This window comes from Syngnathoides biaculeatus, chromosome 14 (assembly GCF_019802595.1).
Source record: "Syngnathoides biaculeatus isolate LvHL_M chromosome 14, ASM1980259v1, whole genome shotgun sequence".
Classification (NCBI taxonomy): domain Eukaryota; kingdom Metazoa; phylum Chordata; class Actinopteri; order Syngnathiformes; family Syngnathidae; genus Syngnathoides; species Syngnathoides biaculeatus.
In genome coordinates, this window is record NC_084653.1 from 28,311,044 (window position 1) to 28,323,622 (window position 12,579).

At 50.9% G+C, this 12,579-nt stretch overlaps 2 protein-coding genes across 6 annotated transcripts; both read right to left on the minus strand.

The window, feature by feature from the left end:
* Positions 1–76: 76 nt before the first annotated feature.
* afg3l1 (AFG3-like AAA ATPase 1) lies at positions 77–8,649 on the minus strand. 2 transcript variants are annotated; one of them, XM_061840618.1, is made up of 16 exons: positions 8,254–8,649; positions 7,263–7,347; positions 7,078–7,181; positions 6,790–6,939; positions 6,096–6,167; positions 5,797–5,948; positions 5,453–5,723; positions 4,639–4,776; positions 4,328–4,481; positions 4,143–4,250; positions 3,885–4,010; positions 3,379–3,489; positions 3,006–3,121; positions 2,728–2,928; positions 2,135–2,329; positions 77–1,987 (listed from the first exon to the last, which is right to left on the minus strand). In XM_061840618.1, exons 1-16 carry the CDS (start codon positions 8,395–8,397, stop codon positions 1,775–1,777), a joined length of 2,340 nt encoding a protein of 779 aa, XP_061696602.1. In that variant the 5' UTR covers positions 8,398–8,649; the 3' UTR covers positions 77–1,774. The 2 variants fall into 2 exon arrangements, with proteins under 2 accessions (XP_061696602.1, XP_061696603.1); XM_061840619.1 differs by having other exon boundaries at positions 5,797–5,921; positions 8,254–8,645.
* A 139-nt stretch (positions 8,650–8,788) lies between these two features.
* LOC133511763 (5-hydroxyisourate hydrolase-like) lies at positions 8,789–12,539 on the minus strand. 4 transcript variants are annotated; one of them, XM_061840659.1, is made up of 5 exons: positions 12,127–12,215; positions 11,595–11,644; positions 11,132–11,313; positions 9,993–10,128; positions 8,789–9,439 (listed from the first exon to the last, which is right to left on the minus strand). In XM_061840659.1, the coding sequence occupies exons 3-5, from the start codon at positions 11,260–11,262 to the stop codon at positions 9,263–9,265; spliced, it is 444 nt and encodes a 147-aa protein (XP_061696643.1). In that variant the 5' UTR covers positions 11,263–11,313; positions 11,595–11,644; positions 12,127–12,215; the 3' UTR covers positions 8,789–9,262. The 4 variants fall into 4 exon arrangements, with proteins under 4 accessions (XP_061696643.1, XP_061696640.1, XP_061696642.1 ...); XM_061840656.1 differs by lacking the exons at positions 11,595–11,644; positions 12,127–12,215 and adding an exon at positions 12,369–12,539; XM_061840658.1 differs by lacking the exon at positions 11,595–11,644 and having other exon boundaries at positions 12,127–12,256.
* Positions 12,540–12,579: the final 40 nt, after the last annotated feature.

Below are 12,579 nucleotides of genomic sequence, written 5' to 3' on the forward strand. Positions count from 1 at the left end.
ATTTGTTTTTCTTTGTGAAATACGAGCAGCTTTTAAAAAATAATTTAAATTGAATAAAAATGAACATTAGACCAAGTAGGTCATGATCAGTGATGTAAATATATTTTTATTTTCATGGGAAAAGGCACCAAGTTGCACAGGAAGTTCAAATTGTACTTGACCAGCTTTATATAAAAAAGGCAAAATTTAGCAAATCCCAGAAATGAAATGGAGTTGGTTGTATTTTTTTCATGTAAACACATTCAACTTTACACAAAGTTGGAAGTTTTCAAAAATTGCTCAGATTTTTTTTGTTAAGACTGTTCTTAATTTGAAAAAAAATCATTTTCAACTGTGAAGTTTTCATGTAATTCTGCAAAAATAAAAACTGTGGCCAAAAATGCTGATAAAACCTTTCCAGGAAAAAAAAAAAACAAATCATAGCAATCAGAAATTTCTGTGGATGAAAAAGAAGGGAGGGTTACAATTAAAAAAATCCCCCCCCCCCCGAAAATGTATTCAATCCAGGGCTAAAATGTTATCATACTACAGATAAATGTATTTTCTTTACAATTTTTTAAATTAAAGAAAGCAGAATGAATGTTCTGTTCAGTGTAAAAATGTTTCGTTGAGACCAACGGATGTTTTATTCGGGAATTCAAAATCCAAAATGACAACTTTCAATAAATAAAGAAAAAAATGTAAATATTTTTTTCCGCTTTTATGTCGACTTTGATTTGTCATTGTAAAAAGAAATGAACTTTCAAAAAGTTATGACATAACATAAACGGTGTTTGAAATCAAAACAAAACAAAGATTGTGGAATTTAGGGGGGGGGGGGAGATTATAAAATGATCATAAATACATGTTGAGAAAAAAAAATGCTTAGGGGAGTCCTTGCCTGCCTGCCCACGTCAAGCGCGAACTGCAATTTTTAATCCTGATGCGATTTCTTAAAAAATGTCAAGTACAGTGGTACGGCGACTTCCGAAATGATTTCCTTCCAAAAGTCGTTTTGTAATGTGGATCGTTCGTAACTAGAAGCGCATTTTCTAGCTAAATCAAGTAATCCGTTGCAAGCCACCACCACCACCACCCCCCCCCCCCCAAAAAAAAAAAAAAGCATTCAAAGTACATAATGTAAAAAATAATAAACAAATGATGTTCTTTTACCTTTGGCCTTGGGTGACGTGGGGGGACATTTGACAGCCGTGACAAAACAGACAAACAAACGAGCGAGCGAGCGAGCGCGCACGACTTCAAGTTTCTTGGGGTTTGCAGTGAAGAAAAACAAACGTGCGCTTTCTTGAAGTAGGGTTAGCATGATTCCGGAACAGTCGAGCGTCCAAGGGAAAGGCAAAGCATCATGGGTAAAGAACGATGTCCTCGCTAGCCGACGGGACGCCGGGAAGATGCTCCGGCCATAGCCAATGAGAGAGCGGCTCTATCGCGCCACTTTCAAAACAAGATCCAGGATGTTTACGTTGCTGGAATTTGGCTGAGAATATTTTTCCGAGGGGGCCTTTCCGAACCGGAATTTTTGAACCTTCATAAGTACACTGATGACTGTATTGCCCAAATGCTCAATTTCCATATTAGCCACACCCACCTGAGTGTGAAAGGCGAAGCCACGAGTGGCGAGATGCAAACGTGTGTGTGGGGGGGGGGGGGGTCCACTGTATACGTCCACAGTTATTGAGCCTTTTTTTTTGAGGGCCACACAAAACGTTTCCTTTCATCCGACACTCCAGGATCACGACAGAGACGGGGTGGGGCTCACGTTCGGAGGCGGAGTCTAGCCTGCCCGCTGTCGGTCGCGAGCGTCGTCGGGCCCGCCGCGGCCGTCCCAGTCCCGCAGACCCTCGGGCAGGCCCACGTCCTCCTCGAAGCTTCCCGTGCCCTCCACGAAGTCCTCGTAGGTGGACTTCTCCCGGAAGGGTCGCGACCCCAGCAGCTCCAACATGTCCGCCTTGTCCAAGACTTCCTTCTCCAGCAGACGTTTGGCCACCTGAGCGCACGCAACGCGAGAAATGAGGTACGATTGGCTCCATCCAGCACTCCCGTGACCCCCGTGAAAGGATTGATTTATTTTTTGGGGGAGGCCAAATTTGAAAAGGGCCCTCCGAAGACGAGACCGAGCTCACGGAGGACGTACCGCCTCCACCAGGTCCTTCTTGTCGCGGAGCAGCTGGAGGGCGGCGTCGTAGGCCCGCTCCACCAGGGCTCGAACCTCGTCGTCGATCAGCTCGGCCGTGGCTTCGCTGTACGGCTTCTCCAGACGCACGTCGCCCGGCCGCGGCAGCTCGAACGACACCCGGCCCACCTTGTCGCTCATCCCGAACTGCACCACCTGCCCGCCGGGATCGGCAAATTCGGACGTTCAAAATTCAAAAGTCGGTGTCCTCTCATTTCAGCCCGCCGGCAGAAAAGAAACGGATGCTAACAAAATCTCTCCGAAACGTCGGTGGACAATTTTTTGGGGGGCAGATTTTCTGAAAGATGGCCCAGACCAAACCAGGAAGTGAGTTGGAAAATTAGGACGAGACTCCTTCTCTTTTTCATAAGGGAGCAATTCCTGTTCCTGAAGATCAATTCCGCCAAAAACTATTTTGCAAAATCCATTTTTATCTGATCATTCCATGTGGAGTAAGCAGCTCCCAAAAAAGGTTGCAAGGAGCTGAAACGACATTCCCGGCGTGTGACTTGCGAGGGAGCGACAAAGCGACGGCGCGTCCAGCGAGCGACTACCTGCGCGTAGGCGGACTGCGTGACCTTCTTGAGGTCGTCCTGCGCTCCGGTGGTGACGCGGCCGAAGAAGACTTGTTCGGCCACGCGCCCCCCCAGCATCATGCACATCCTGTCGAAGAGCTGCTCGCGGCTGTACAGGTACTGCTCGCGGGGGAGGTACTGCGCGTAGCCCAGGCCCTTCCCGCGGGGGATGATCGACACCTGATGGCGGGGTGGGCAGACGCGTCAGTCGGAGTCCTCAGGAGACCGGAGTTCTCCCCCCCCCCCCCCCCCCCCACCTTGAGCAGCGGGTCGGCGTGCTCCAGGAACCAGCCGACGACGGCGTGGCCCGCCTCGTGGTACGCCACCGTCTTCTTCTCGTCGGGCTGAAGCACCTGCGTCTTCTTCTCCAGACCTGACAAACGAGAAGGCAACTAGGAAATGAGAGAGGCAGGGGGAGGGAGAACCAAGGACGCCAAAAACTGAACCAAGAAGCCGACCGGCGGCTGATTGAAGGGAATCGGCCAGAAAAGTGAAGGAGGACGTTAGCAAAGAACACAAACAAGGACGCGAGTCCGGGAGGCGGAAAAACGACAAAAGAAACCAGGAAGGCTCGGCCAGGAAGTTAAAAAAAAACAAAAAGGAAGTGAAAAAAGAGCCCCCGGGACCGACCTCCGATGACCCTGTCGACGGCCTGCTCCAAGTGCGCGTGCCGGACGTGCTGGCTCAGGTGTCTCGCCGCGATCAGCGCCGCCTCGTTGCAAACGTTGGCGATGTCGGCTCCTGCGCAAACGCTCGATCAGGGCTCATTGCATCAATCCCGTCGGCCTAGTGGTTGGTTCTAACGCCACCGTGTTGCGGGGATCTGCGGTCAGGCGGCTGTTTCACTTCCACGCAGCAAAATAAATGCGTTGTCAGAGCGGAACGCCGTCAACGCGTCAACGGCGGACTTGCGCAGCCTAAACCGGGTTTTTTTTTTTTGTCTTCAGTCTGATTCAACAAGTTTGCTCTGACAAGAAGGACATCATCAAAAATGTTCACGTGAGCATAAGCGGCACGGAGACTGCATGGATGGACTCCAAGCGGGACATTTGACGTTTACAGAACCAAAAGACACCAAGATCACCTTTTCCTTTGGCGGCCAAAATGTGTGTGCGGTGCGGCGCGTTGCTCCTTACCGGTGAAACCGGGCGTGGCGGCGGCCATCTTCCGGGCGAGGGCGTCCTTGTCGATGCTGGGGTCCAACTTGATGGGTCGCAGGTGCACTTTAAAGATGGACGCCCGCCCCTTGATGTCCGGAGGACCTGACGGGAGTCAACGACAGTTTTACTGCATCGCCCCCTCGCGGCCGTGCATCACAAGTGCAGGTCACGTGACCCCCCTCCCCCCCCCCGAGAGTAAGAAATCACTCGCGAGATCGTTTGAGGGCGCCTCACCGATGTAGATCTGCCTGTCGAAGCGGCCGGGCCTCATGAGCGCTGGGTCCAGGATGTCGGGTCTGTTGGTTCCGGCCAGGACCACCACGTTGGTGGCCGTGTTGAAGCCTGGAAAACAAAAGCGCGTCCGACGTCGCAAATAAAATTTGGAGCGGACTTGACTTTCGGGACCGCCACCAACTGACCGTCCATCTCGACCAGGAGCTGGTTGAGCGTGTTCTCCTGCTCGCTCTGACCGCCGAAGTTCCCGCCCCCTCGCTTGCGGCCCACGGCGTCGATCTCGTCGATGAAGAGGATGCACGGGGCGTTCTTCCTCGCCATGGCGAACATGTCCCGGACCTGCCGATCCATCAGACGGACAGCCTCTTTGGGCAGAGTTCGTGTTTCACCGTTTTGCTCGCGAGCACGAAACTGACAAGCAAATGGAGCGGACCGAACCGAAGCGAAGCGCGCCCCGCCCCGTTCAGCAGCTTGAGGGCGGCTTTCCGGCGCTCACCCTGGCCGGACCGACGCCCACAAACATCTCCAGGAATTCCGAGCCGTTGACGGCGATGAAGGGAACGTCGGCCTCGCCGGCCGTGGCTTTGGCCAAAAGAGTCTTCCCGGTGCCGGGAGGTCCGGACAGCACGGCCCCCTACAAAAAGGAACACAATCGCGAATTGCCCTCAGTCTGTGTGGAACGCGCGCGGCTGCCATTTACTGCCGTCTTGTTCACAAATATGAATAAATCACATCTATTTCTACTCCGGTTCTCACGATCCACTCAAATCGACGCTCATTGATACGCTTGAAAGTACCACCATATCTTTTTGTGGACATTTTTATACCACCGGAGATGTAACATCGACACGTGCAGCTTTTCAAACACACTTCAGTCAAAGCAGACTAAAGTTCTTCCGTTGCAGGTCAGTCAGGATCACCGACATTTTCTTCAATATTTCATAAATTGATAAGATTGGAGGCAAAGACCTTTTCCTCGCAAGCCCTGCGCACCGGCATCAGTCCATACAATGTGACAAAATGGTTTCAATTCAAGGACGGCGCATTTGATTTGGGTCACCTCAAGGGGGTGATTTGACGTTGTCACGACGACGCAAACAAAAAATCGTTTCACAGTTTGTTTGTCGACAGGAAGGGGAAACAATGTCAATTTTCTGTAAGCAAAGGAGGGGGGAAAAAAGGTTTGAAACTTTTCTTCGGTGTCCTGATGACGTTTTGTCATGTACTTGGATTTGATTTGATTTGATTTCTAAATGATTTGGGACCCTCCGATGAACACATTTGGATTGAAGACCTGACCGAGACGGCACCTTGGGGATCTTGGCTCCGAGGTCCTGGTACTGCTGCGGGTTCTTCAGGAAGTTGACAAACTCCAGGATCTCCAGCTTGGCCTCCTCGCAGCCCGCCACGTCCTTGAACTTCACCTCGATGTTGTCCTTCATCATCTTGGCGGTGGACGCGCTCACGCCGAAGGGTCCGCCCCTGCCGCCGCCGGGACCCGCCCCCATGGCTCCGCGGCGCAGGGTGAAGAGCAGGAAGCCGATGAGGAGCAGCGTGGGAATCATGCTCATCAGGAAAGACCTGCGCACGCACAAAAAGACAACCGGGACGTTGAGGCGGCGTTCCTGGCCAGGCGCTCCCGGGCGGCGCTGACCCGTCGCTCTCGGAGCTGTAGACCACGGCGGGCCGGCGCGACGCCTCCGTGCCGAGCTCCGAGTGGGCCGTCTCCAGGTTCCTCTCGAACGCGTCCACGCTGCCGATGTTGAACCACACGTAGCTCTGCGGGCGCACACGGGAAGGCGCGACCTTTTCAACCTCGCCGGAACCAAAGTTGCGCCGTTTTGTGACAGATTTTTGCCGTGCCGAGGACAACGTGAGCAGGAAAAGATTTCAGCTCGGAGTCAATAATCTGCTTTTACGATCAGAGCTTCTTCTTGCCACCGAACGACCGACCTCTTCGGCGTCTCCGCCGGGCGCCAGGATGACCCGCACGTACTGCTTGTTGACCACCTCCAGACGCTCCACCTGAACACAAAAAGTCCTCGTCAAGCCTGCTCGCTGTCTGCTTACGCTATTCGTTGATTTATTGTCGATATGTACACGCGCACACGTAGTTTGTCCAATATTTGCTTGTTCTCCACTACTGGAAATATGATGCGTCTTGATCGACCTCGCAAACAATTGAAGTGTCGCAAACGCGAGAAAAACAAAACGAGTCTCGACCGTTTCCACGTCAGACGTTTCTCTTCCCGCCCAAAGTCGGGCGGAATGGACGGAGGACGCGTTACGGCAACTTCGGAAGCGAGGCGGCAAATTCCTCACCATCACACACGTAGTCCACGACTACTATCGACACCAAAGGACTGAGAACTATAAACCTCAGCAAATAGGAGAATTTTTCTCAAATGCAGACTTTTTTGATGAAATCAACGTGAACCTGGAAAATTCGGGCTGGTAAAAATGATTTATAGCAGACGGGAGGAGGAGGGGGGGGGGGGGGACAACAACATAAGCCGTCCGATAACTGTGGGAGATTTGAAAAGCAGGACAAATAAACGTGACTGAAGCCGATGCGGACGCCTCGGACCACGCGGCACGCGTTCGAAAGGAAAGTCTCGCCCCCGCCGAATCCAAGCCGCAAACTCACCAGGCCGCGGCCCAGGTAGCGCCGCACAAAGTCCTTCCAGCTGATCTCGCGGCCGTCGTCGCGGAAGTACACGTAGAGCAGCGCCGAGGCGGCGCCGGCGGCCCCCACGGCCAGGTAGCGGAAGTCCTTCTCGTCCCACGGGAGGTCGCCCTGGACGCAGACAGGAAGCGTAACAACGCTAACGACCGCAACGCCTGCTAATTTTCTGATTGGCTCCACGCGAAGGCACAAACGCGGCGACGGTCCGCTTTCGTCGTGTTCCTCGTGAAAGCCAAAGACGCCTCAAACCTTCTGCATTCGACTCCACCAGTCTTTTTCCCCTCCTCCTCCTCCTCCTCTCTTCCCGCCTCCTGCCCGTCCTCCTCGTCCTCCTCCGCTTTCTCCTTTCCCATCTGGAAATGACAAACAAACGCTTGTCGTGTTGCGGTCAGACATTTGCGGAAGCGATTCTATCCAGGAGGTCCCGCGTTCACCTTTGGGCTCACTGGAATAAAGACGACGCCGAGCAAGCTGAAAGACGCGCGTGGACAGGATGTCGGCCCGAGTCCGACGCGTCCTCTAAAACAAAAGACAAAACAGGCCCAAGCTTCACCTTTGGCGTCAGACGAACACAAATTGGCAGGACACGATATGCAGATAAACCTCGACGAACCAATAAAGCCTCGTTACGTTACAAAACGCAGGAGACAACGTGAACATGTTTTGGTTTCTTTGTCAAAGCTTCGAGTTGCGCGTGAGAATGAGAGTGGACATATTTTATGCCGAGTCGCAGTATTCTCTGACATCTTTCATTATTGCGGGAGAGTCAACATTTCCGAACAACTAAAACTTTGTTCATGACAGTTGGAACACAGATTTATTGACAGTAAAAAGTGCTTTCACAACATCCACAGCCGTAAAGAACAAAACAAAAGTAGTTACTACTGTATAACAACATTTTAAAAATAATAATTTAAAAAAAAAAAAAAAAAAAAAAAAAAGAAAAAGCATTTTGAGCCGGTGTGTGTCTCACAACAATCACGGATGAGTACTTTTATTGCCATTTTTAGCATTCAAACGATGTCATCTTTACGATGAGTGAGCTCTTACGTCAGAACTTTGTTTGGCGTTAGCTAGTTAGCTTAGCAGTGACGCCGGCTAAGTTGCTCTATTAGGAAACACATTTCTATATTTGCTGACATTTGTTGTGGTGTACGATGAGAAGATAAAGAGCATTTCGTCAACTGTTTGAAAGTCCGAAAAAAAGTCAATAAACGTAGAGAAGAATCACAGAGACCAAACCAAAGAGAAGAGTCCTCAAATACTTCATCATCAAGCTATTCAAGCCTTACTTTGCGGTGAAAGTCGACTCACATTTTAACCTAGCGTCCAAATGGAGTCTTTAAGGTGAGAAGGGGTCTTTTAGACATGATTTACAAAACATAAACCCGATAATACATGGCCAAATGCAAGAGCGGTCATTACCGGCGGCACGTCGAAGGGCGGGTAGCCGGCAACGAGGCGACGTCCTGCCGCGGCGGCGTCCAGCCGAGTCGCGCCCGGCGCAGCCCGGCAGAGCAGAAGCCGAGCGGCGGCCGTCGCCGACACAAGCCGAAAAAGTTGAGACATCGTCCGACCTCCGAGCGAGCGGGAGGAATAAAAGAAATCTTCTTGGAGTCGGCGTCCTTTCACCTCCTCATCGTTGTTGTTGTGTTATTGAAAAGTGCGACGTCAAATGTCACCGGCGACGATGCAAGGACCCACGGGAAGGCCGCCTTCGACGCCTGATCGTAAATACGAACATGGGACGCACACCTACCCTTTTCGAAATATACGAGCATGTATGATTTGGATGATAGCTACTTCATATGCAAATGTTTTCCAAAAACATACGGTGAGTTTAGTGTTAAATGGTACGACGGTTTAATTCGAACCGGCACTACAAAGGAACACCCCGTGGTGTTTTCTGATTGGTGGAGAGGAAACGTTGCCCTGCCCCCTGTTAAAAAACAACCAAAGATTTTTCTTTTTTTTTTATTGAGCTAAATGATTAAATAAGATACATTCCAAATAACTCATATTACAGCACAATCAATTACGTGACGCTGGCGAAACAAGAAGACGAAGGTTTGTATTTGCAGCATTTTGGACTGAATGTTACACCCAATAACAACAACAAAAAAAGTTACAAAACACAGAAAAATGTGGATTTGACATTGAAGGGCGGGCAAAGAATAGAACAAAGGCCATGAGCAAAAATGAACATTTTGGAATTCTAGACAAAATGTACCAATTTTGCATGCCTTTCTCAAATTAACGAACAATGTCGCCCATGATTTGTCTTTAATTTAAAAAAAAAAAAAAAAAAATGTTGCTCCCGAGACAAAAAGTTTGCCCACCACTTCAACTTCAATTTGATAACTTGGAACCAAGCAAGAGCGGACGAGACACGGAGGTCAATCCCGGCCTTCCGCGCAACAGCAAAGTTTACGATTCAGTCAGCGACGTGCCAGCGTATGTCCGGTTTCATTTCCGCAGTCCGGATCTTGGGTGGCACTCGGCGGTCGGTGAGCGGCAAATCGCAGCTTTCCACGTGCGTGCTGTAGGAGAAGCGGCTCATGAGCAGCGGCAGGTGAACCGTTTCCGTGGCGTCCGTGACGGTGAACACCACCTGCCGCACACGCGGAGACGCACAGACCAGTCATCGGCCGGTTGGGTTAGCGCCGGTGAATAACGCGCACCCAAGCGGACCGTCGTCGCGAGTGACAACCCGAAGGAAACGCGCCTCTCCACCCACGCAAAACTTCACATCAGTGAGCATCCGAGTAGTAGCGAGGAGCTAGCAGTGTAGCTAAAGGCCACAAAGTTCCTTTCAACGTAGACCAGACGGGGTCGGCTCGGAAATTTTGCGCTGCTGTGCTGACTGACTGTTAAAAAGTCGACTTGGCGGAGTTATTGGATCGTCGGAGCCAGCCTTAGACCGGAACGTTATTTCTTGATGTATTCATTTTGGGTGTGGCAGCAGTACGCTGAGCTAACGGGCAGGGCAAATGGTTGACACCTCAGCGGGCGCGGCTTTCATTGGGCCCAGGTGGCAAATTTCAAAAGAGAAAAGAACGGTTCTGACTTTCCTGATGTGTTCAGCGATAGTGAAGTTAGTCCAAACAAAAAGTATAGCTTGCAAATATTGAAGTGATAGGAAATGAAAGGCGTAAAATGAGGACCTCGGCGTAAGGAAAGCAGGAGCGGCGTTCCAGGCTGCTCCAGTAGGGGGCGGTCTCGAAGCGCATCTTGTACATTCCCGGGACGAAGGCGTCCCGACTGATGAGGCCCCCGCAGCGGCCGTCTTCGTCCGTCGTCCTGTGACGTACGACATTCCGGAGAAGCTGCTTAGCAAATGCAATTTCGCGCATTTCAAAACAACCCCCCCCCCCAAAAAAAAAAAAGGAAGCGCGCACTCCGACCACCACTGAGCGGCTTCCTTCAAATTCACTCGTTTGATCGCGTCATCCTTGATCAATTCATCCACAATAAAATGGACATCAAAATGTTGACTTTTCATCTTGGCGTGTTGTCAAAACTCAACCTGTAGTTTGCCTTCACTTTCACTTTTGTATGGAAATCAACTTGAGGAAGGTTAAATATTATTTCCTTATTTTTATTTTGGGAATCAAACTTCCATCCATTTCCCGAGCCGCTTATCCTCACGAGGGTCGCGGGAGCGCCCCAGCCGATCCGGCCCTTGTGAGGATAAGTGGTCCATTCTCAAGTTGATTCAACAATTGCTGAATGGTTTTGAAGTGCGTTCATATCTGGACGTTGTATTGAAACATAAGACAATAAATGTAGGCTGCTTGGACTTGGTACTCGTTGACCCCCCCAACAAAAAAAGTAAACAATAATCTGATGACAAAAAGAAAAAAAAGATCTCCCGTATTGTACTGACAAGTCGAAGGTGTCGAGATGCACTCGAGCAAGTAAAAAGTCGACACGGTGTGCACTTTGGACACCGACGGCGTTTGTTCGTTCGTTCGTTCGTTCGTTGGAGGTGAACGCTGCAGACGGGACACCTCCCACTCCGAGGGGCCGAAGGTGGTCTCCCGGCCGGCCCCTCCGACCGCAGTGGTGCCCCGTTGCCCCGCGCACTTCATCGAGCATCCTAAAAACATTAGTTGCAGGAAGTCGACCCGCAGTATTATGAAATTCCAAATCTGGATGATAACATCCTGGACATTGTAAAGTTGCCAGCAAGTCATCATTGGAATCTTCAAGCATTCGTGGCCGTTAGGACGAGTGGCAATAATTTCACTTTCATGTCGTTGCCAAGACATGAATCCCTCAATTGCATAAATATTCGTCGTACCCGACGTTGAGCAAGTTCCACAGCTTGAGCTCCGAGTCGAGTCGATGCAGGCTGAGGGGCACGCGGGCGGCGGGAACGCCGTCGCCGGTGTTGAGCACCAGCGTGGTCAGCGGGCCGCGATCCGACGTCATCCTGTTGGGTCCTCTTCGGGCCGGGGACCGCCGGTTGACCAACGGGTCCGACTGAGGAGGAGGAAGAAGAAGAAGAAGAAGAAGAAGAAAAATCACTCCATCATGACAGGCCGCTGTGAAAGGGGACAAACGTTTGGCAAAAGTCGAAAATGAGGCCGACAGAAGTTTCGCTCGACCCGTCTTTGAGATTTGGCCCGCGACGCACGCGCGCCACACTTCGTGAGGTCCACCGCCACGGGGCGCCCCAGGCACAGACCAAAATGCATTTCTTCATTCTTCCTTCATTCGAAGGAAGAATGAAGAATGTTTCGACAAACAATCGTGTTGCTCACCTCGCAGGACGGAAATCGTCTGCCGCTGCTGCCCGACGGCCCAGCGTGCACTGCAAACAAGCTCGCTGTCAAAGGTCGTCGCCTCTCCGATGAATCATTAGCAAAAACCAAACAAACAAAACGAACGAACGAGGCCACCGCGGTTTAATCATCGACGTTTGCTCATTTTGTTGTCATCGCGAAGATGATGGCGGATGCTCCACACGTTCACCCGCAAACTCCCAAATCCTCCGCGGTTCAAATCCCGGCCCCGCCGTGGCTTTTCCTCCCACATCCTCGTGGATAGGTTTCCCCTGACGCCATCTTGTGTGTCACGGAGGTTTTTTTCCCATCGTTAATTTATCCCATTGGTCGAAGGGTGGTGACGGCGACGTTATTGGAAACCCATCCATGGCCCGTAGACGTGAATGTGAGCGCAAATCTTTCTTTTGTCTCTCTGTGCCTTGCGTGACGCCCGACGAGCTTCGTGAGGATAAGCAGCTCAGATAATGGATGGATGGCTGTTCCATCACCTCAAATGGTTTATGCTCACCTTTTAACACGACTTCCTGTTTTAAGCCTGCAGCCTTTTAGCTTGAAGGGTACACACCGAAAGGCAAACGTCGCTCCGCCCCCGGCCGATGACGCGCAAAATCTTAGCGTCGGTCCTACTTTTACTAGTGAAATTGATCCCAACTCGTCATAATGGGAAGTTGCCACAGTGAAGTTTTAGCCCAACGTTCATTTTTTTGTCTTTTTGTTTATTGACTAAACGCGTCAGTGCTCGCAACTCACCCGGTTGACTTGGCTCATTCCAAATGCGCTCATCATTTCAACATAGTTTGAATGAACAAAGTTAAGGCGCACTTTTGCTCGAGTGTTTTTCTTCTTCGTTGGTTTACGCCGGGAGGAAGAGGCATCCACACTCGGAACGAGGCCTACTTGACGTAAACGCCGCTTTGGCATGTTTGTATGTTGACCGGCGCGCTGGCGAGGTCAAGCAACA